Genomic DNA, 24076 nt, shown 5'->3' on the forward strand with positions numbered 1-24076 from the left:
GCAGGAGGCGGCTGATCGATGTTTCTCTCTGATCAATGTTTCTGGCTCTCTATCCCTCTCCCTTCCTCTCTGTGAAAAATCAATAAAATACATTTTTAAAAAATGTTTGCAATTTTCTGTTTTTCCTGTTGATTTATGTAATGACTCTTCCTCAGAAGATAGCATACCTCCCAATCCAATGACCACACCTATTTTTCTCAATTCTAAGTGTAATGTCTAACACAGACCTTGACCAGTATTGGAATACAAGAAATACTGTTTAATGAGGATTCAGAAATGAATTAAGCACTCTATTTATATGGAGTCTATTTTCTAGGGACAAGAAATAATGATGATCATTAGAAGGTTGGGGGGGCGGGGGCGGGGTACCAAAGAAACATCCTGAAGGGAAGGGCAAGTTCATGAGGTCTCCCTTCATGACCCTGTGGTTTTCTCCAAGAGGGTGGAATGAGGAGAGAATGACACCAGCAGGTAGCAAATACGGAAAGGAAGGGAGAAGGGAGAGGGAAGTGTGAAGGATACCCCTTCAGGTGAGCACCACAGGTTCAGGCCTGTGACCCCCTTCTGCAGCATCTGTATCCCAGACTTGGATGAAGACACAATAATTATGAAGTTGGCACATGGCACAGAGTTGGGAAGAATGACTAATGTGCTGTCTAAAATTCTATTTTATCAGGTTTGCTGTAAATGTACAAACTACATTGCATTCTTTAATGGAACATTTGTTTTCCATTAATTAGTAGCTTCTTTGTGTTTAAATATATTTGTAATTTAATTCAAATGACTTGGAAAATGAGGTTTTTAAGAGAACAAATCAACGAGTTCATATTCTAAAATGTGAAATATGCCACAAAATTAATTCATGATGCCAGAGTTAGAAACAAAAACATAAAAACTAAACATTAACTTTTCTTTTTCAAACTCATGTGCTTTCAGCCTTCCAATTATTACCATAACATGATTTTGTAAATTAAACTCTTACTTTTCTTTTATTTGCACAATTAGGCTTAAATTCAATGTTTTACAACACCATAAAAGGACCCATTAGCCAAGTTACACTTACTCAGTTGTTAAAAATGAGGTAATAAAACCAATTTTCTTTTCCTTTCTCCTCCCTCCTTTCTTCCTTCCCTTCCCACAGACATTTACTAAGATTCTAGTGCTAGCCTAGGGCTCTGCTAGGTGCACAAATTTTTAATATATATAATTCTTAGATTCAGGTTTCATTTAATTAGCTACATCCAGAGTAAGTGTAACATGACTCAATTGACCCCATTAGAGTACACTTCCAGAATCATCTCAGGCATTTTTAAATTCCTTATTTCAGCCCAATATGGTGTAACAGAGTTAGCCCCCACATCTCCGCCCCTGCCATTTATCCACAGGTACTGATTCATCATCATGCAGTTCTTGGTTACTTTATTGTTAGCTTCTACTTTGAGAGCAAAATAAAAATGTACTCAGCTGACCCTTTAGCGAGTCAGGAAGCCTTCTTCTTATTTCCTGATTCTAGTTCTAGTTAAGGCTGGAATAGGCAGTTCTCCACCCAGCAGTTATAATTAAACCCATTAATTTACAAAATAGACACAGACCATAACACGTCAATTAAAATAGTTATAGGTTGTATCTAATATAACATGAGGATCAAACAAGTAGGTAGTTCTACGTATGACACATTAAACAAAACTGGATGCATTTAATTTACAGGTTCTATCACTGTGGACTTCTTTGTCTTCTACTACTCTTAGAAATGTTTTCCTTTTCTTGCTTTGTTCTTATTGGTGTTTAGTAGATTGCTCAGGTCTGCGTGAGTAAGGATAGAGGCAAGAATTTGTTAGCATTGTGCATATTTACCAACATTCCACTGACACATGAAAAGTATCCTGGAAAGTACTATTTTTTAAAAATATATTTTTATTGATTTCAGAGAGGAAGTGAGAGGGAGAGAGATAGAAGCATCAATGATGAGAGAGAATCATTGATCAGCTGCCTTCTGCATGCCTCCTGCTGGGGATTGAACCCACAACCCCGGGATGTGCCCTGACTGGGAATCGAACTGTGACCTCTTGGTTCATAGGTCAAAGCTCAACCATTGAGCAACACTGGCTGGGCCTGGAGAGTTCTGTTTAAATGGAAGTTCCTTTAATTCATTTATTTTAAAACAAACTAGGAAATTCTGTATGTTTAGCAGAATTACCTTATAAAGTGAAGTCGAGGATAAATCTAAGAGACTATTATGGATGTTGATTGGGATTTTCCTGTTGCTAAGAATTGAAGATACAGCCTCAGAGGTATAGACCAGGGGTGAGAAGCAGCCCCACATTTTAAAGAAGGGCCCTCAACAAGTGCACAGACTCTACTATGAAATAACATCCATGTCCACCAGCCATCACTCTCAACAGTCTAGGAGAGAGGGCCAGAGGGTCATTTGGGCAATACTTTTTAGGGGGACTTCGCAAGAGGGGAGAGCACAGTGGCATTTCTTCCCTGTTCTGCATGAGCCACTGCTCCTCACATGGCGCTATGGGAAGAGGGGCAATGAAAGAATCCCTTCGAATTGGGAGCACTAGCCATAAAGGGATGCGGGATTTTCATTCCCTGGGCTGAAGGAATGTGTACATCTGCCCTGTGCTACTATAGACGTGGAAGACAATCCAATTTTGGGGAGAACACAGCAAGGGTCCCTGGAGTTTGAGGGGTATAGGAAAATCTGCAGACAAGAGGTTAGCTGGAGCTGTCCCTTGTTGCTGGGCAAGGATAGAGGGTTGCAAGTTACACTTCCACCACTTGTCTGAGCGAGAATGTACAATGCTTTCCATTGACCAGAGGGACACCGTGGAGACTGTCTGCCAAATGGAATTAAAATAGGAGAGAGAGGAGGAGGGAGATTTGAAATAGATGAGAAATTAAAATTTAATTTAGACTGTACAGAAATTTTCCATAATTAGGAATGAGATTCTTTTCTCATCTGAGAGTAACCCCAAAGGTTTGAAATGTCTTTGGAAGCAGAGAAGGGAGGCCTGCTTGCTTGAAGGCAGTGGTGAAAAAGCAGTTTTCTTTAAAAAAGTTATAATCACCAATTCAGCACATTGAATAAATCAGTTATACAATTTATTTAAAAAGTAAGGTATTTTACCATCTATGGAGTATTTCTGCCAAAAAATTATTTTTTCAAACCTGAATTTAATCAAGTCTCTCTCATTCTCTCTTTTAAATATATTTTTTATTGATTTCAGAGAGGAAGGGAGATAGAGAGATAGAAACTTCAATGATGGAGAGAGAAACATTGATTGCTGCCTCCTGCATGCCCTCTCCTGGAGATTGAGGCCACAGTCCAGTATGTCCCCTTGACTGAAATCAAACCTGGGACCCTTCAGTCTGCAGGCCAGCACTCTATCCACTGAGCCAAACTAGCTAGGGCTAATCAAGTCTCTTGACCTAACCACCAGCTCACAGGAAAGACAGGAGATGGAAAACCTATTAATGCCACCAGGAGGATGCTGTCAGCCAAACAGAATGTTAGAAATTCCCCAGGACAAAGGCCTATTTTTTTCTTCAACAAACACATGACATAGAGGAAAAAAGGGGAGAACCGTCATAACTTCAAAGAAACTAAGAAAATATCTGACATATGTAATGTTTGCATTATGTTTTAATTTTTATTTGAACAAAAAGTAAAAGATATTTTTGAGACAATCAGGGAAAACTAAAGTTAGATTGAATATCAAACATATTAAGGAATTATTAATTCAGGGAGTATAATATTATCTTTTTCCTTTTAAGCTCTCATGCACTAGAGCAGTGGTTCTCAACCTTGGCTGCACATTAGAATCACCTGGGAATCTTTTTTAAATCCTGATTTCTGGGCCTCATCCTCCGGAAATTCTGTTTCTTTGTTATGGGGTGAGGCCACAACATTAGTAACAAAGAAACAGAATTTCCGGAGGATGAGGCCCAGAAATCAGGATTTTAAAAAGATTCCCAGGTGATTCCAATGTGCAGCCAAGGTTGAGAACCACTGCACTAGAGAAACACATTGAGGTATTTATAGGTACGGAGATATGATTTCTGAGATTTTTTTTAAATACTCTTGGGCAAAATAATAACAAATAAATATATAAGTTTTTTAAAAATAAAATCTCCATGATAAAAAAAAGAAGTGTAAATTTGGAGAAAGAATTTATGAAAAAAGAGTGATAAAATGAGAATAATTGTTGAATCTATTCTAGGTGATGGATACATGAGGCTTTATTATACCATTCTTTCTATTTTTACTCATGTAAAATTTTCATAATACAATGTTAACAATTAAAAATATAATTAAAAAGCTGTTTAATTAGCAAATATTTTAATTTTTATTATGAAAGGTGGTATAGCATAATGGTGATGAGTTCAAATGCTGAAATTAAACTTAGTTTTGAATGCCGGCTACAATTATTTTAAGTTATATAACCTTAGGCAGGACACTTAGCTTTGTAAGTCCCATTTTCCCATATGAAAATGAAAATAATAAAAATGCCTATTAGTGTTGCTATAAGGATTTAATGCGATAATATGTGTGGAATATTAACAAAGCACAGAGTTGTTTCAAACATTAGAGTAATGAGTATTCTCTTCAAGTAGGCACAGAGCAAGTGCAACCATTAGCCTAGTCTGTTTAATTTTCACTTCTCTCTCTGTTTCTGTTTTAAGCTGCTATCTTTGATGCTATAGTTACCTTAACGCTGAGAGCTGTAATGCAAAAGTGAAGATGTGCTTAGGCAGAAATCCTCAGAGGTGGAGAACCAGTTTATACTTTCTCACCTTGAAATGCATCCAGACTTTAACCTTTGATCAGTTAGAGTTCTATGATTGCAAGTCACTCAATCCAGTTCTGAACAACTTAAAAAAAAAAAAATATTACAAAGTCCAAGGGAAATCTGGATCTGGGGCGGTAGACTAAAGGCAAACTGAAGAACTAGGAAAACTCTAGACATCTGAGTAGCAGGATGAATGAACTTAAACTATTTGAAGTTTCTGTATCACTTCGCTCAATATTTTAGTTTCAGGAAGAGAGTCTGAGTGGCCCAGTTTGGGTCACATGCCCATCCTTTGGTTGGGTGGAGAGGTGACTTGGTTTCCTCTAATGATAGTTTTGATGAGACTGTCTCCAAAGATGGAGAGATTGTTATCTCTGTCAGAGTGCTAGTTTCCCCTCTCCCCTAATAATAGGGTTTTAGCTGGTCAAATATCTGCCCAGATAAAGACTATTTCCCAGCCTCCCTAGAAGGTCTAAATGGCCATGGGCTATAAGCAGAAGTAGAATGTGACATGTCTAGGTTCTGTCCTTAATAGAATTGTATGTATACTCATCTAGTCTCCTTATCCCCTTCTTATGGCTGGGAGAAGGCTAAAGCTCTCTCTCTCTCTCTCTCTCTCTCTCTCTCTCTCACACACACACACACACACACACACACACACATTATGATTCTTTCCATACTACAAGTAAAGAAACTAAGTCTTAGAAAGGTTAAGTAACTTGCTAGCTTTTCTGTATTTACATAGCTGGCACATCTGATATTTAAATGATTCAGAAACTCCTCATTCTTAACCACTGTGCATACTTAATGCATACATACAATATTAATTCAAAATAAAATATTAGGCACTAAATTAGAAACTCTAGGTACAATAGTGAACAGTTTCCTTGTCTTTGGGTAGCTGATAGGCCAGAGGAAATAGAGACAGTAGGCAATGATAACATAAGGCCATGCATTATCTAAAAGAGACACACCTAAAACCAGCAGGGTACTGGAGCTGCCTTGCACTGGTTCTTACCAGCTTGTAGAAGCTTATACTGTTATCGCTTATATAAGCTTATACTGTATTATTCAACCTAATGCCCATCAACTGATAAATGGATTAATAAATGTGATCTATCCATACAATGGATTATTATTCAATAGTAAAAAGAAATGAAATATTGATACACACTACAATATATGTATGGACCTTGAAAAGATGTTCTAAGTGAAAGAAGACAGTCATAAAAAACCACAAATGGTATGATGCCATTTGTATGATATGTCTAGAAGAAGTAAACCTATAATGATAGAAAATAAATTAGTGGTTGCCTATAAGGACTGAGGCAGGGCATGGCTGGAGGTTAGTGACTATTAATGAGTCTTTTTAGGGTGGTGAAAATATTTTAAAATTGGTCGTGATGGTGGTTGTTGCACAAATCTTGACTATGTTAAAACTATTGAATGGTACATTTAAGTGAGTGAATTATAGGGTAAATAAATTATATCTCAATAAAGTTATTTAAAAAAAAGTGGAATGAACATCTCGCAACTTTGCATTCAATGACATAATGATAAGAGTAGGTTTGCCAGATTTAGCAAGTAAATATGTAAGAAAACCAGTTATATTTGACTTTCATGTAAACAGCAAATACCTTTAAATGTGTGAAATATTTGGGACATACTTATACTCAAAATTATCCTGTTTATCTGCAATTTAAATTTAACTGTGCATCCTGTATTTTATTGGGCAATACCAGGTAGAAGTATTCACACAACAGAAATCAGTAAGTTTTACAAATCAGACTCCGCCTCTCAGGAGCTCCTCAGAGAGCTGGTTGTTAAACATTTGCCAGCACACCACAGTACAAAGCATTAAACAAAAGAGAAAGACTAACAGTCAAAGGGTGTAAAAAGATATACTACTTATCAAACACTAACCAAAATAAAGGTGGTAGGACTATATCCATATCAGACAAAATAGACTTTAAAAAATTACTGGAATGAGGATAAAAACATTAATAGAAGATCCATTTCATCAAGATTTAAAAATTTGAAGTTAAATGAGTTTCATGGTACAATTTTTAAACATATAAAATAAAAATTGCCAGAACTACAAAGACAATCCATAAATTCACCACCAATAATGAAAGAGAAAATAAACAAATAATCCCATTTATCATTGCAACAAAAAAATTAAAATACTTAGGAATAAACTTAACCAAGGAAGCAAAATACCTGTACTCAGAAAACTTCAGGACAAAAGAGATAGAAGATACAAACAAGTAGAAAAACATATCATGTTCATGGACTGGTAGAATCAACATCATTAAAATGTCCATACTACCTAAGGCAATCTACAGATTCAATTCAATCCCTATTAAAATACCAATGGCATGTTTCACAGAGCTAGAACAAATACTCCAAAAATTTATATGGAATCAAAAAAGACCCCGAATAACTGCAGCAATTTTGAGAAAGAAAAACAACGTTGGAGGAATCACAGTACCAGATTTCAAGTTATACTACAAAGCTACTGTAATCAAAACAGCTTGGTACTGGCACAAGATCAATGGAACAAAACAAAGAACATAGAAATTGACCAAAGCCATTATGCTTAATTAATATTTGACAAAGGAGGCAAGAGCCTACAATGGAATCAAGACAGTCTCTTCAATATACGGTGTTGGAAAAACTGGACAGATAAACGCAAAACAATGAAACTAGGCCACCAACTAACACCATATACAAGAATAAACTCAAAATGGATAAAAGACTTAAATGTAAGTCGTGAAACCATAAAAATCCTAGATGAAACCATAAGCAGCAAAATCTCAGACATCTCTCTTAGCAATATGTTTATAGATACATCTCCTAAAGCAAAGGAAGCTAAGGAGAAAATAAACAAATGTGACTACATCAAAATAAAATGCTTCTTCACAGCAAGAGAAACCATCAACAAGATAAAAAGAGAGCACACTGTATGGGAGAATATATTTTGCAATGATACATCTGATAAAGGGTTAATATCCAAAATATATAAGGAACTCATACAAGTTAACAAAAGGAAGACAAACAATCCAATTGAAAAATGGGCAAAGAACCTAAATAGACATACAGATGTCCAAGAGACATATGAAAAAATGCTCAATGTCACTAATCATCCAAAAGATGCAAATCAAAATGAGTTAGTACTTTAAAATCTACTCATGCATACAAGAAAACTCACCAGGCCCAGACAATTTTACAGGGATTTCTAACACATTTTCAAGGAATGGAAAATGGGGAGAATCACTCCCTGACTCATTTTCTGAAGTTGGATATAATGGTGATATCAAAACCAGACAGGTTCAGTATAAGAAATGCAATTCATAGGCCCTCTCTCTTATGAACATAGATGCCAAACTCTTAAAACAAAATATTGGCAAACAGAATACTGCCGGAAGCTGGTCCATCCTTGCTGCTTGACACAGTCGCTGCAGGGAAGAAACATCTGCACAGCATATGTTTCAAGGGACCTGGCGTATATGGCATACTGTTCTTAATGTTTGCTCCCCTTCTTAGCGCTATGTGTTTTAACCAAGGTCACCTCTCCGAGAAAGGTTGTTTCCCCAGGTGGGGATTTTTCCCTGGAGTTAGGGATTAACAGGACTAAGGAAGGGAATAAAACCCCTTAACTAAGTGCCAGGTGGGTAATTAATCACTTTAACTACGAATAATCATGCTTAAGCTACATAATCTTTATTTAGGATAATCTCCTTCAGTTACTTCCTTGTAGTTTAACAGAACAATAGAGTAGTGACCTTGGAATGGAGATAACAAATGCCCTAACCTTTGGAATAGAATGGTTAGGATTAAAATCAACTGGTATAAATACAGATGTAACAGGAAAATAAAGACAGAACCTGGCTGGAGAACCTGGCTAGGCTGCTGATCAACTGAACGCTGTCTCCGTGTCATTCCTTCTTTGCCAACTCCATCCATACCTTTGGGAACTCCTGGACCTGCTGGGGTTGGACCCCAACATCTGGCGCCTGAACAAGAAGTCAGAAGTCTGCAATTTTGAAGAGGGCCCACACCGACCATACAGGTACCATTTAAGTCATAATGGCAGAAGAAGAAGTTAATGAAGACAATCCAGCAGAAATCCATGAGTATTTATCAGCATTTGAGAATTCCATTAGTGCTGTAGATGACATGCTGAAGACCATGATGTCTGTTTCTAGAAGTGAGTTGTTGCAGAAGTTGGACCCACTTGAGGAAAAACCAAGATGGCGGCATAGGTAAACACCGGAGTTAGCTGCCTCGAACAACCACTTCACAAATACAACTAAAAGACGGAACGGACATCACCCAGAACCACAGGAAAGCTGGCTGAGGGGAAATTCTTCAACTAGAAGGAAAGAGAACAGCATACCACGACACAGAGGAGGCGCAGTGTGGAAAAAACAAAGGTGCGGAGGTATGCGTGGAGTGGGCTGGTAGCTGAGGGCGCGGTTGTCGTTTTCAATCGAGAGGGAGTCTCAGATTCTGAGCTCCAGTTCTGGGCGAGTCTCTAGGGACCCAGACTCAAATGAGAGAAGTGGGACTGTCTAGCATCGGTCGGAACGAGAGGGCAGCTTTCTCTCCTAGGTTTGCAGCGGTTGCTGGGACTCTGAGAGGCAGAGCCTCTGGGGACGGGACTGAGAGCAGCCATAACTGCTCCCTCCGCCCGCCCTGTTTGATCCTGTGCGACCCGCCCCGCCCAAGCGCTGCACAGAGCCATTTGCCAGATAGCCTCAGGCAAAGGCTAGATTAGCACCTCCCTAGAGGACAGAAGTTTTCCCACTGCAGACACAGCTGATTCTCACAGCCAGTTGGCCTGGAGGTCAAATCCCCCTAGTATTAACTACAACAATCAAGGCTTAACTACAACAAGACTGCGCACAAAGACCACTAGGGCGTGCACCAAGAAAGCATAAAAAATGCGGAGACAAAGAAACAGGACAAAACTGTCAATGGAGGACATTGAGTTCAGAACCACACTTTTAAGGTCTCTCAAGAACTGTCTAGAAGCCGCCGATAAAGTTACTGAGATCCTCAAGAAATCTAATGAGACCCTAGATGTTATGATAAAGAACCAACTAGAAATTAAGCATACACAGACTGAAATAACGAATATTATACAGACTCCCAACAGCAGACCAGAGGAGCGCAAGAATCAAGGCAAAGATTTGAAATGCGAAGAAGCAAAAAACACCCAACCAGAAAAGCAAAATGAAAAAAGAATCCGAAAATACGAAGATAGTGTAAGGGGCCTCTGGGACAGCTTCAAGCGTACCAACATCAGAATTATAGGGGTGCCAGAAGATGAGAGAGAGCAAGATATTGAAAACCTATTTGAAGAAATAATGACAGAAAACTTACCCTACCTGGTGAAAGAAATAGACTTACAAGTCCAGGAAGCTCAGAGAACCCCAAACAAAAGGAATCCAAAGAGACATCACACCAAGACACATCATAATTAAAATGCCAAGAGCAAAAGACAAAGAGAGAATCTTAAAAGCAGCAAGAGAAAGAAACTCAGTTACCTACAAGGGAATACCCATACGACTGTCAGCTGATTTCTCAACAGAAACTTTGCAGGCCAGAAGGGAGTGGCAAGAAATATTCAAAGTGATGAATACCAAGAACCTACAACCAAGATTACTTTATCCAGCAAAGCTATCATTCAGAATTGAAGGTCAGATAAAGAGCTTCACAGATAAGGAAAAGCTAAAGGAGTTCATCACCACCAAACTAGTATTATATGAAATGCTGAAAGGTATCCTTCAAGAAGAGGAAGAAGAAGAAAAAGGTAAAGATACTAATTATGAACAACAAATATGCATCTATCAACAAGTGAATCTAAGAATCAAGTGAATAAATAATCTGATGAACAGAATGAACTGGTGATTATAATAGAATCAGGGACATAGAAAGGGAATGGACTCACTATTCTTGGTGGGGAAAGGGGTGTGGGAGATTCGGGAAGAGAGTGGCAAAAATTGTGCACCTAGGGATGAGGGCAGTGAGGGGGGGGGGGGGTAAGGGCAGAGGGTGGGGTGGGAACTGGGTGGAGGGGAGCTATGGGGGGAAAAAAAGAGGAACAAATGTAATAATCTGAACAATAAAGATTTACTAAAAAAAAAGTTGGACCCACTTGAACATGTAAAAGTGGATTTCATTTCTGCTTACACATTAAATTCAATGTTTTGGGCTTATTTGGCAACTCAGGGAGTTAATCCTAAGGAGCATCCAGTAAAGCAGGAATTGGAAAGAATCAGAGTGTACATGAACAGAGTCAAGGAAATAACTGACAAGAAGAAGGCTGCCAAGCTGGACAAAGGTGCAGCTTCAAGATTTGTGAAAAATGCCCTCTGGGAACCAAAACCTAAAAATGCATCTGAAGTTGCCAGTAAAGGAAAAAGTAAAAAATAACCTTTTGGTTTTGATATACACATGTTCAAAAAGTACATCATTTTTATTGTTTAACACAAAATAGATGGTGATTATGTGGCAATGCATGGTTTAAATGTATTCCTTATTGAAATTCATATATAAAATTTACATTTGAATTTGCAATGCTAAATACATTTCCCCCCAGAAAGATGAAGTTATCTTTATTGATTTTCCTTTGTGAGGGTTTTAACATTGTGGTATATTTTATATTTATAGTTTACCATCTCTCTTGACAGGACTCTTGTTTCCTTATATAGGTCAACTTTTCAAGTACTATTTTATAAGCAACTATAAAATTTAAGTTAAATGTTCTCTGTAAACATTTGTCTATTTTAAATGAATAATGAGTTTATGAAGTATGTTTCTGAAGTCTGAAGTTATAAATACATCTGTTTTCACTATATACAAGAAAAAGAAATGATTTAAATGTGTGTTTTTTATGTGTAGTTACTTCATGTTTTCATGATTTGGGGAATTGCTTCTTTTGATATTTGAAGTGTGAATTTAAGACTTTAAGGTTATACTTTAACTTTTGGCACTCTGTCTATATGTCCCATTTGAAGTAAAATATATTCTCATTAATTGTGGATGGGAAATGAAGTTGTAATTGATGGCTGAATTTGGGCACAATGGCTACATCCTATCAATAAAGGCTGTAAGTGTTGTGTAGCTGACCTATTTATTCTCTGTTATGTATAGGGCATAGGACAAGCCAGCAATAATACAGGCAATAAAAGAAATATGAACTGCTATCCTTGTGGCTTACCTGGGCACTTTAGCAGAGAATGCCCAAATAAAAATAATAATAGGCCAGATGGCAAGCTCCTCAACAGCCTGGAAATACATCAGGGAATAATATTAATCCTCCAAAAACTGTTTGTCCCCGATGTCAGAAAGGATTCCATTGGGCAAAAGAATGTAGATCAAAATACCATAAAAATGGTCAGCCTTTAAATTCTACAAACTGCTCCTAAGGAGGTTCTATCCCATCACCTCAATTGGGAAACTTGAGAGGGGGCCAGCCCCAGGCCCCTTCAATAATAGGGGCATCAACCCTCAACCCCTCTGCAAATTTCAATCAGTCAGTGACCTCTTCAGGGCAACCCCAGGCAATGCAGGATTGGACCTCCACTCAACCACCCATGCAATACTAACCCCAGACTCGCCAGTAGCAGCCATTCCTACAGGAGTGTCTGGGCCGCTGCCAGAGGGAACTGTAGGTTTAATATTAGGATGGAGCTCCACCTCATTACAGGGGATCTTAGTCATCCCAGGAATTGTTGATGCATATACTACACAGGAGAAATACAAATTTTACTTTCCCCACCCACCACGACTATACAGATTCAGCCCAACCAGAGAATTGCCCAATTACTCCTATTACCAATACATAAAATAGGGACAGCTGTTACCCAGGAAGCCAGAGGGGCCGGAGGCTTTGGATCTAGTGATGCAGCATTTTGGATACAAGAAATCCATGCTACTAGACCTACAAAAATTTTACACATTCAGGGAAAACCAATTGAAGGTCTATTGGATACAGGAGCAGATGTTTCCTGCATAGCAGGGAAGGATTGGCCCTCTTCGTGGCCCACGCATTCCATCTCCACTTCCCTAGTAGGACTAGGCAAGGCATCTAATGTGAAAAAGAGTTCTCAGATTTTAACTTGGGCTGATGAAGATCAACATTCAGGAACATTCTGTCCCTATATAATTATGACTATCCCCTTTACATTATGGGGAAGAGATACCTTGTCTCAAATGGGAGTTCTATTATACAGCCCCAGTGATAGAGTAACATCACAGATGCTAGACACGGGATTTAATCCAGAAAAGGGATTAGGAAAAGAAAGTAATAACTCACAGTCCTCGACAGGATTGACAATCAGCCAGGTGAAGAGGTATAGTGAAAAAACAATCCTGTAAGTCAATAACAACAACACAATACTACTGTGGAATTGCCACAGGGGAGGGCAATCCAGGTTATAAGGAGCCCATATCTTCCATGGTGGCATTTATGGCTCTAAGATCTTGCAAAAGTCTCCACTTGCCTGATTTCTTTCTGATTACAAATATGGGTGTGTTCCAGGGACTATATGATGGCTCTATATGAACCTCTATATGTCCCTCAATCGGGGCCATTGCCCGTAGGACTGCTGATCCCATAGTCTGGAAATCATCACAATCAGTATGGGTTGAGCAATGGCCCTTAACATCTGAGAAAATATCAGCAGCCCGACAATTAATTGATCAGCAGTTAGCAGAGGGACATATAGAGCCATCAAATAGTGCCATCAAATAGTCCCTGGAACACACCCATATTTGTAATAAGAAAGAAATCAGGCAAGTGGAGACTTTTGCAAGATCTTAGAGCCATAAATGCCACCATGGAAGATATGGGCTCCTTATAACCTGGATTGCCCTCCCCTGTGGCAATTCCACAGGAGTATTGTGTTATTATTATTGACTTACAGGATTGTTTTTTCACTATACCTCTTCACCTGGCTGATTGTCAAAGATTTACATTCAGCATACCATCAGAAAACTTTAAACAGCCTTATCAGAGATACCAATGGAAGGTTCTCCCACAAGGGATGAAAAATAGTCCTACATTATGTCAAAAGTTTGTAGATCAGGCATTGCAAGTTATTAGAAAGAAATTTTCAGATCTATATCTTATTCATTATATGGATGATATTTTATTAGCTCATAAAGATCGGGTTACTTTACAGGAAATTCTTACACAGACCGTCCTTGCTTTAGAAGAACATGGTCTAAAAATAGCCCCAAAAAGATTCAGACTGAACCTTCTTTTTCCTACTTAGGCAGAATATTACATACCTCTACTATCACCCATCAGTCTTTACAATTAAGAAAAGATCATTTAAACACATTAAATGATTATCAGAAACTATTAGGTGATATCAACTGGGTCAGGTCATATCTAAAAATAACCACTCAACTTAAAACCTCTATTTGACATTTTAAAGGGATATTCTAACCCTAAGTCTCCCCAACAATTAACTGTAGAAGGAGAAAAGGCTATAGCAAAAATAGAACAGACCATCAATAAACAGCAACTACAGTATCTAGATTATTCCAAATCTTGGACCTTAATTATTCTAGCCACTAAATATACTCCTACAGGATGCTTATGGCAGGAAGGACCATTAGAATGGATACATTTACCCGTCACTCCTAGGAAGATTGTACCACCCTATCCCTCCCTAGTGGCCACTCTCATTATCAAAGGTAGACTACGTAGTATCGAACTCTTTGGAAGAGAAGTTGCTGAGATAATACCTTAATAAAGAGAACAATTAGACACACTATTACAATTTGAAGAAGAGTGGCAAATAGCTATAGGTAACTTTCCAGGACAAATTTTACATCATTTGCCAAGATCACCTATATTGCAATTTCCCTCCCTACATCCGTTTATATTTCCTACTAAATGTTCAAAAGAGCCATTATCACCTCCTGCCTCCTTAGTATTCACAGATGGTTCCTCTAATGGTAGGGCAGTAACAATCATTGACTCAATAACCCATGTTCAACAAACCCTAGAGACGTCAGCCCAGAGAACAGAGCTTTTGGCAGTCATTTATGCTTTTGAACAATTGCAACAGGTTCCCTTTAACTTGTACACTGACTCTCAATATATAGTTAAATTATTTCCTCATATTGAGACCGCTTCTCTCCCACAAGGAAGAACAGCCATTTCTCTTTGTTAACTCAGCTACAAACTTACGTTCACAAAAGAGAAAACGCTTTCTATATTGGACATATTAGAGCTCATTTCTGCCTACCAGGACCCTTAAGTGCAGGAACCCATCAGGCGGATTTACTAACTCGCACAGTAGTTTGTACAGCTCTAGAAGAAGCTTGGCGGTCTCATGCCATTCACCATCAAAATGCTTCTGCTCTCCGTTTATATTATCGCGTATCTAGAGAAGCTGCTCAAAGTATTGTGCGTGACTGCAGCCATTGTCCTACTCATTTTCCTAGCCCTGCTACTGGAGTTAATCCAAGAGGACTTAGACCCTGTGACTTATGGCAGATGGACATTACTCATGTCCCATCTTTTGGCAAACTTTGCTATATGCATGTTTGTATTCATACCTTTTCTCATGTTATCCTTGCTTCTGCACGTACAGGAGAAGCCTTTAAAGATGTAAGTCAACATCTATTCCAATGCTTTTCCTACCTAGGAATACCAAGGGCACTTAAAACTGACAATGGGCCTGTCTATACCTCTAGAGCTTTTAAAAACTTATGCTCTACATTCGGCATCGCACACACCACAGGAATACCCTACAATCCTCAAGGCCAAGCAATAGTAGAAAGGGCTCACCAAACTTTAAAAACACAAATTAAAAAATTACGAGAAAATGAGTTTAAATATTCCTCTCCTCATCATGTTCTACAACATACTCTATTTGTAATTAATATACTAAATGTAGATTATGAGGGAAATTCCCCATGTACAGACATTGGAACCCTGATCTAACTAAACCTAAAGCCCTTGTCAAATGGAGAGACTTGCTTAAAGGAGCCTGGAAGGGACCTGATGTACTTTTAACCTGGGGGAGAGGATATACTTGTATATTTCCACAGGACGCAGACTCACCTGTGTAAATTCCAGACCATCTAGTCCGACCTTATGTCTCACCGCCCTCAGTCTCCGCCTCACCCTCCTCCTCCCCGGTATCATCCATATTGGCCGACCCAGAGGGCACAGCTGACTCCTCCCTGGACACCGACACCACCATCAAGCTCGGCCCTGATGGACTCTTTGATCCAGCCGTTCAACGCGCTGACACTTCGGGAAGCCCGTCGCCAATGACGCTGCCCGCTAGTCAGAACAACAAGGACAACCAAACCACCGACTTGAGGACAGCTGAAATCCTTGACTGAAGAGGCCAGAAACCTTCTACAAGGCTCTGTGTGCACTCCATCCACTATGTTTATTGCTATGCTCGCTATCATTGCTTGTCAGTCTTCTTCCGAGTCTTAAACAACCCAATCCGAGAGGGGGCTGCTGATATACATGCGCTATCATTTAAAAAATAAAAAAGGGGGAATTTGCTGGAAGCCGGTCCATCCTTGTTGCTTGACACAGTCGCTGCAGGGAAGAAACATCTGCACAGCATATGTTTCAAGGGACCTGGTGTATATGGCATACTATTCTTAATATGTTTGCTCCCCTTCTTAGTGCTATGTGTTCTAACCAGGGCCACCTCCCTGAGAAAGGTTGTTTCCCCAGGTGGGGATTTTTCCCTGGAGTTAGGGATTAACAGGACTAAGGAAGGGAATAAAACTCCTTAATTAAGTATCAGGCGGGTAATTAATCACTTTAACTACAAACAATCATGCTTAAGCTACATAATCTTTACTTAGGATAATCTCCTTCAGTTACTTCCTTGTAGCTTAACAGAACAAGTGACCTGACCTTTGGAATAGAATGGATAGGATTAAAATCAACTGGTATAAATACAGATGTAACAGGAGAATAAAGACAGAACCTGGCTGGAGAGCCTGGCTACAGAACCTGGCTAGGCTGCTGATCAACTGAACGCTATCTCCGTGTCATTCCTTCTTCACCAACTCCATCCACACCTTTGGGAACCCCTGGACTTGCTGGGGTTGGACCCCAACAGGATACCATCTATATATATATGCCTAAACAGCCATCTGACTGTTCAACCATTCGACCATTCAGCCAGTAGCTATGATGCGCACTGTCCTGCACGGGGCAGACCCTCAATGCACAGGCATAGAAACATGAAACAGACTGATGAATCTCAGAGGGAAGGGGGAGTGTGGGTAGAGATTAACCAAAGATGATATATATAGAGGCCCAGTGCATCAGTGGGGTCCTTCGGCCTGACCTGCGGGGATCAGGCCAAAACTGGCAGTCCAACATCCCCCGAGGGGTCCCGGATTACAAGAGGGCACAGGCCAGGCTGAGGGACCCTAGCAATACATAGAAAAGAACATTCATCTTGGCAAAATTGAGTTGATTATAAGGATGCAGGGTTGGTTCAGCATTAGAAAATCAATAGTATGATTCACTACATCAAGATATTAGAGGCAATATGATCACCTCAACAGATACTTAAAAAAAAATCAATAAATTCAGCAGCAATTCATGGTTTAAAAAGCAATCTTAAGCTGATAATGAGTACCTGGAAAAAATGCATAGAGCAAAACAACATATTTTAATAGTGACATATTAAAGTCGTACTTTTAAAATCAGGAATAAATCAGAATGCTTGATATCACTGTTTCTATATAACATTGCAAGGGAGGTGTCCCAAAGCTAGCCATGGATAAAGAAAGAATGACAGAAAATAAAATTTAATTTTTAACACTTTATCCTCATTCACAAAGGAAATGTCAGCATACAAAGAAAACACAAATCTATATATTGATTTATAATTGTAAATAAAATAAAGTTTAACAGGATCTTTAGATTTAAGGCCAAATTAAAAGAGTAATTAAGTTTTGATACAGCAGGTACAATCAGAAAACACAACAAAATGTATCTAGGAATAAGTTTAACCAAAGATGTGTAAGACCCTTTTGTAGTACAGTGTAAGACTTTACTGAATGGGATTGAAGAGGCTTGAAATAAATGAAGAGAGAAATCATGTTTATGAATTGGAGGATTCAATAATTTGAAGATTTAGTTCATACCAATTTCTAATAAAATCTCAGCAGAATTTATTTTGGGGGGATTTTTAAAAATATTTCTAACATTTGTATTAAGAGCAAAGGGCCAAACAAAGCCAGACTAAAACAACAATCTGATATTAAGTCTTACTACAAAGCTATAATGATTAAGATAATGTATAACTGTCAAGAGACAGAAAAATAGGCCAATATAACAGAATATTTCTAATATTCCACCTACTCATATGACATATGTTTATGTGAAAACCAATCTGATCGAGCTGGAAATGCATAGCAATGGGAGAAAGTAAAAACTATTTAATAAATGGTACAGGTACAACTGGTTATGACTATGGAAAACAAAATTAAAATTGGATTTCTAGTTTATACTACACAGAAAATCAATTTCAGATGGATTAAAGAATAAAGTTTGAAAGACAAAGGCTTACAACTTTATAATATCTTCATGACATCAGCATTGAAAAGAATTTCTCAAACACATAAAGGAAAATATTAATACACTTAAATGCATTAAAATTACTATGTTCATTTAAAAATAGAGTGAAATGACAGTTACACTCTGGGAGACGATATCTGTAAAACAGACAAAATACTAATATCCAGAATATGGAAATGAACAAAAGACATAAATAGCAATTTCAAAGAATAAACTCAAATGTCAAATAACATATGAAATAGTGCTCAATCTCCCTAGAAAACGCAAACTAAAACCACACTGATCCCTCTGTGACCTGGCTCTAGACACATCCTCCAGACCAGGAAGATTCAGACTCTCTGGGGCCCAGGAGCCATTGTCACATTGGCAAGCACTGGTAACGCTGGTGTCATGTCTCAACTCAGTGAGCGTTATAACTTACCAGTGAGCAGACAAAGATAAAATGCTACCAAAATAAGATGGGACCTGCCCCTATCATTGATTTGGTGTAGTTGGAACACTGCTAAGTCCTGGAGAAGGCAAAGTAAGTAATGCAGTCAGTCACGGTGAGGACAAACCCAATTAGCAGAAGAGTTAAGTAGAGTAAGGAAGCATGTGTCCTGATGCTGGTGTGAGGTCACACTTAAGGCTCTTTAATTGTTGCACATATACAACAAATACAAACACACATTTAGATTCCATTTCAAAACATCTCATTGGCAAAAAATTAAAACATCTTACAGTATCAGGTGTTGGTAAACATACAGAGCAAAGAGAATTTATTTATACTGCTGGTGGAAGTATAAATAGAAACAACCACTTGGGAAAATAATTTGACATCTAGTAAAGTTATAGATGTGTATATCTTAAACCCCAGCAATCCAAGTAGAAATGGAACTTATGAAGACCATATAGTTATAGAGAGTGAAAGGTTATGAGAGTGTTTTTTAAAAAAAGCAGTGTTGAAAGATAGTCTGAGGCATATTAAAAATTGTACACAAAAATCCATTTGAATCTGACTATGCCAAACCAGAACTCCACCTACAGAAGCTAGGAGAAAGAATTTTGCAGAGAAGGGGCAGAAGCAAAGCAAGGTAATTATTTGATTGGCTTAAGCACTTGCCTTACTTGGAAAAGTGTAGTTGGCTGTTTGTGATTGGTTGTCCTTAGGTTTTGATTTCTTAACCTTGAGATATTTCAGGCTTAAGTTATGGTTAGCTTAGGGAGGCTGCAGTCTTTAAAGCTACCTCGTTGGTGGCCCCTCCTTGTTTAATTAAATTAACAATAGATAAATAAAACATTTAAATTCCTAGAATAATATTGCCTGCTTTACTGCTGTTCTATAACATTCCAGTAGGCATTGAAGTATTTGGAATCATTAACTGTACAGGCTTCAAATTTTGCCTCAACGACTTTTTGGTTTGGGCACGTTATTTAATCTCTCTAAACCTCAGTGCCCTCTATCTCAGGATTATTGTGAGGAATAAATGAAATAACGTAAGAAGTTCCAAAAAAGTGCTAGCAAGTACACAATACATGTTAACTACAAGGTTTCTGTTTGATTATTTTGTCCTCGCAATGAAAAGTTATAATATACAAGATAATGTAGAGCAATTTCATATCATAATGTAAATTACTTTAAAAACAATATGCAATGTTTAATAAAATAATATTTCTCAATATTGAAAAATTTTACTTACGTAGTGGAGCTCCTTTCAAATCAGATGGATTCTTATCCACCAAGACAGTCCTGTATCTTATTTTAATTTTATTTTTATTTATAACCACAAGTGAATTTTGTTTTCTAATTAAACCTAGGTCTCAACAAATAGTACTTCTGCATGAAGAAGAAACTTCCTAACTATCAGATTTATCAGATTGTTTGTTTTTATAAGTAAATCCACTTTTCCCAAACTTTAGCAGTTAATAATTTTCCAAAAAAAGAGAAATAAGCCAAAACATTTTAAATACAAGAAAATGAAACAAAACACAAATAGATATGGTTTTCTTTAAACTCTTGGTACAGTTATTCAAACCAACTTCCTAATCAGGGTCAACAAATAATACACATGCTTAAAAAAAGGGAGAGAGACTTTTTTAAACCTTTCTACATAGTGTTGAGGAGAAATAAATTTTCCGCTACTCTCCTAGGTTAGGTTCTTCCTGCTGGTCAAATAATCAATTGACATGAAACAGACTAACAAGAAATAATAGCCAAGTTGAATTACATATGAATACATAAGAAGCCCACATACATGAGAGACGAAAAGTGAAAACGAGGGAAGTAGCATTCTGAACTAAGGATGAGGTAAGGCACACTGGGGTTTCAGAAGAGAGAGCAGATGTTCAGTGATTAGATGTTTGCCCTACCCTATAGACAGGTCACAAAAAGTTATCTCTGATAGTAACTCCTACTATGGGCAAAGCTGAAAATCTCAACGAAGGGAGAAGTCAAAGTTTCCTGTGAGCCTGCAGGGTCTCAATTGCTTTCAGCTCAAAATAATTTGCATGCCAAAGTGGCACATCTCGAGGAGGTTTGTTCTGAACCCCTTCAATGGCTTGGTCTTTCCAAGTGTCTTCAACTATCCAAGTCAGAACAGAAGGTATGACATATTCCTTTATTCTATTCTGCCTCACAGTATTTAAATTCACCAAGATTATAAAAATTGACAGAAATATTAATTTATCTAACAATTCTGTTAACTTATCAACTTTACTCCACTAAGTTGGTTGTCTGCTATATTAGAATTTTTTCAATATATAAGAGGATTTAAAGGTGATTTTTGTCATTTATTTCTCATCGCAAGCCTAAATTATTTATTATTAGCTTTAAATTTCATCCCACAATCATGTAACTCAATGCTAACATATGTAGAATGTTTTATACTGTATTGTTTAGGGAATGAAGACAATTAAAAAGTCTGTAAATGTTCAGTACATATGTACCCCACCACAGGCCTAACTACATAATACATGTCAGCAACAACATAACATTTTTTTTCTGAATATTTTTTCAGTAAAAATTTTTTTTTTCCTTTTCATTCATCCCCCAACCTACTCCCTTTTGGAAACCATCAGCTTGCTCTTGGTATCTGTGGTTCTATTTTTGTGCATGCCTGTGGGGGGGAAAGAGGAGGATGGGAAAGGCATTGGCATGTTGCCAAGAGGGGGAGCACATGCTGGGTCCTTCATTTCGAGGGGTTTTAAAGATTGGGAATTTAGAGGTGGTCCTAGGGAAGGATCTTAATAGAATATTCGTCAGATTTTCCAGGTATATCCTTTCCGGGTCATGGTTTCCACTGATTGGTCAGTACCAGGGTAGGGTCATTAATCATCTCAGCTGGTCCTGGCATTGCCAGACTGGTTTTTCTGCTTTCCTGGGCCTGGAGCTGAAATACAGCTGAGGCCTAGAAGTTATCTGTAGGAAGGAAAAATCAGGGTGTCTACACCACATGACCAGCAATATTCCAGGGGAGGAAAGGCCACACTGGGGGTGAGGTCCGGTGCCAGTGTTCCCCATTGCTAAGCACAGGGGCCTTTCCACCCTGGTGACCTTCTGAATTTGGCCTTAAATTACTCAGCCAGTTGTTCATCTATCTGTCCCTTTCCCTGTTCCATTGGCAAGGAATTTTCCTAGCTTCTTACTATCCTGCCTCAACACCATGTTTTACAACCATGCAAATGGTTGAATGAGATCAGGATATGCCACCCTAAAATATGCCCTTGGACACATCAGTTATTTAGAGCTGAGAGCAATTGAGAAACAGCTAGAATTAGAACTGTTGAAATACATTTCTAGGCCCAAAATGGAGTGTCTCTTGCCCAGGGTGCCATGTCAGCAAACAAACTTACATTACTGTCACGTCCCTGTAATTGCTTCACTTGATCAGAAACCCAGTATATTTAGTCAACCAATCCCCAAACGCCAAGCCTACTCTAAGCATTCCCACCCCAAACAAGTTTCACCAGGTGGCTCCAGCCAAGCAGATATTTTCTATTTGTTTTTCCCTTCTTTATTCTTTATCCTATAAAAGCTTCTTGTCTTCTGCCCCATTTTGCAGTTCTCCAAAAAGAGGCTGTCTACTTTATAAAGCATTACATAAAGTTTGTTTGCTTAATCTTTTTTTAAAAACAGTTCTCTGCCTTTACTTCTGCTTCAAAGCAAGGCATAAATTTCTCCCCTTTCCTGTAATAGGAGGAGGAGAGCTATTCTTATCACCTGTCATAAACTGAGGCATATTAAAAATTCTAAGAGTTGATTTAAGCAAAAATTGATTTGAATGGAGCGGCACCAAACTAGAATTGGTTAGGAGTATTCCACCAATGGTAGCTGGTGGCAAGACTTTCATAGAGAAAAAGTAGAAGTAAGGAAATTATTTGATTTGCTATAGCTTAAGTGGTTGTATTATTTGAAAAAGCCTAGTTGGTTATTTGTGATTGGTTTTCCTTGGGTTTTGGTTTCTAATCCTGAGGCATTTCAAGCTTCGGTTTTGGTTTCCTTATGAAGGCTGCTAAGGCATCAGAACCACATCAGTCTAATGACCTTCTTGTTTATTTAATTTATCACATGGGAAATGGAGAGCTGGCACAGGAATGAGTCTGCATAAGCAAACCTTACTAAAGTAACCCTTATCCCCCATTAGATCCCTCCATATATTTCCTAGTCACTTTTTCTGCCCTGGAAGCCGCAAACCCCTCTCCTTTATCTGGTCATTTCTCTAGAATGTATCCCCACCCTTTGTTAAAATTATATAGTCTCCCAGTTTAATCACTTCAAGTTTTTCACTTCTTTTTTGTTGAAGTTCTTATACACATATATGTATTAACATTAATAAAAATGGTACATCTTTTTTCCTGTTAATCTGTTTTTTTGTTGGTTTGAGTTGTACCTCCTCAGGCACTTAAGCTAAGAAGGAAGAGGAAAAGTTTTTCCTCCCCTACAAGGTAAAAGGAGAAGACTGTATTGTCCAATGTTATTCTTTTATTATCTTTCCAGATTAATTTATTTGTTTGCTTTGAAGCATGGTGGCAACCATGCTTGGTGGGAATTGCTGTTTAATATTTTAACCCTACTGACTTGGCTTCTGTCATTATTTGCTTGCTAAAATAATAGAAAAGTTATTTTGATTTTCTGAATTATATTCGATTGAATACCCTATTGATTGTAATTTGAATACCCCATTGGTTGTGGTCATACTGGTTTTAGAAAACACATTCCTCTGTACCTGGAGACCAGGACTGCACAATTACTCTAAATTGCCTCGATGGCTCCAGATAATGTGTTTCCATTGACTCAGTGGTCCTAAGACCTGAGGGCTCCAGATAATGCGTTCCTGTCAACTCAGTGGTCCCAAGACCTGAAACTATAACTAATCTTTGTAGATAACTAATCGGCTCAATCTGGCTTCTGTAACAAACTGCTTTTTTGCAAACCAGGTTCCTCATTCCAATCCCCAAGATGTAATCAATACCTTTGTGATTTTTGCCTATATAAATCTGGTGTTAGGGCTATGTAATCACTACGAGATTTGAGAGAGCTTTGAAATAAATGTGAATCCTTAATACGACTTCTTGAGGCGTCCTTGTGTGATTCGCGGGGTACATTACAACAGCTTGTTTCTGTCAACTAAGTGTCGGTTTTATATGTTAATCAAAATCTGTCAAATAAGATACATTTTTTGATCCAATTTAGCCAATTAACCCA

General features: G+C 38.1%; 1 protein-coding gene across 1 annotated transcript; it reads left to right on the top strand.

The window, feature by feature from the left end:
* Positions 1-8888: 8888 nt before the first annotated feature.
* On the top strand, positions 8889-11240 carry LOC308535871 (nuclear nucleic acid-binding protein C1D-like; the record flags this gene model as incomplete). The annotated part of the gene is made up of 2 exons (XM_081114876.1): positions 8889-9064; positions 10973-11240. 2 exons carry the CDS (start codon positions 8889-8891, stop codon positions 11238-11240), a joined length of 444 nt encoding a protein of 147 aa, XP_080971002.1.
* Between the last annotated feature and the right edge of the window lie 12836 nt (positions 11241-24076).

Source organism: Myotis nattereri, assembly GCF_964212035.1.
Source record: "Myotis nattereri genome assembly, chromosome: 2".
Lineage (NCBI taxonomy): Eukaryota > Metazoa > Chordata > Mammalia > Chiroptera > Vespertilionidae > Myotis > Myotis nattereri.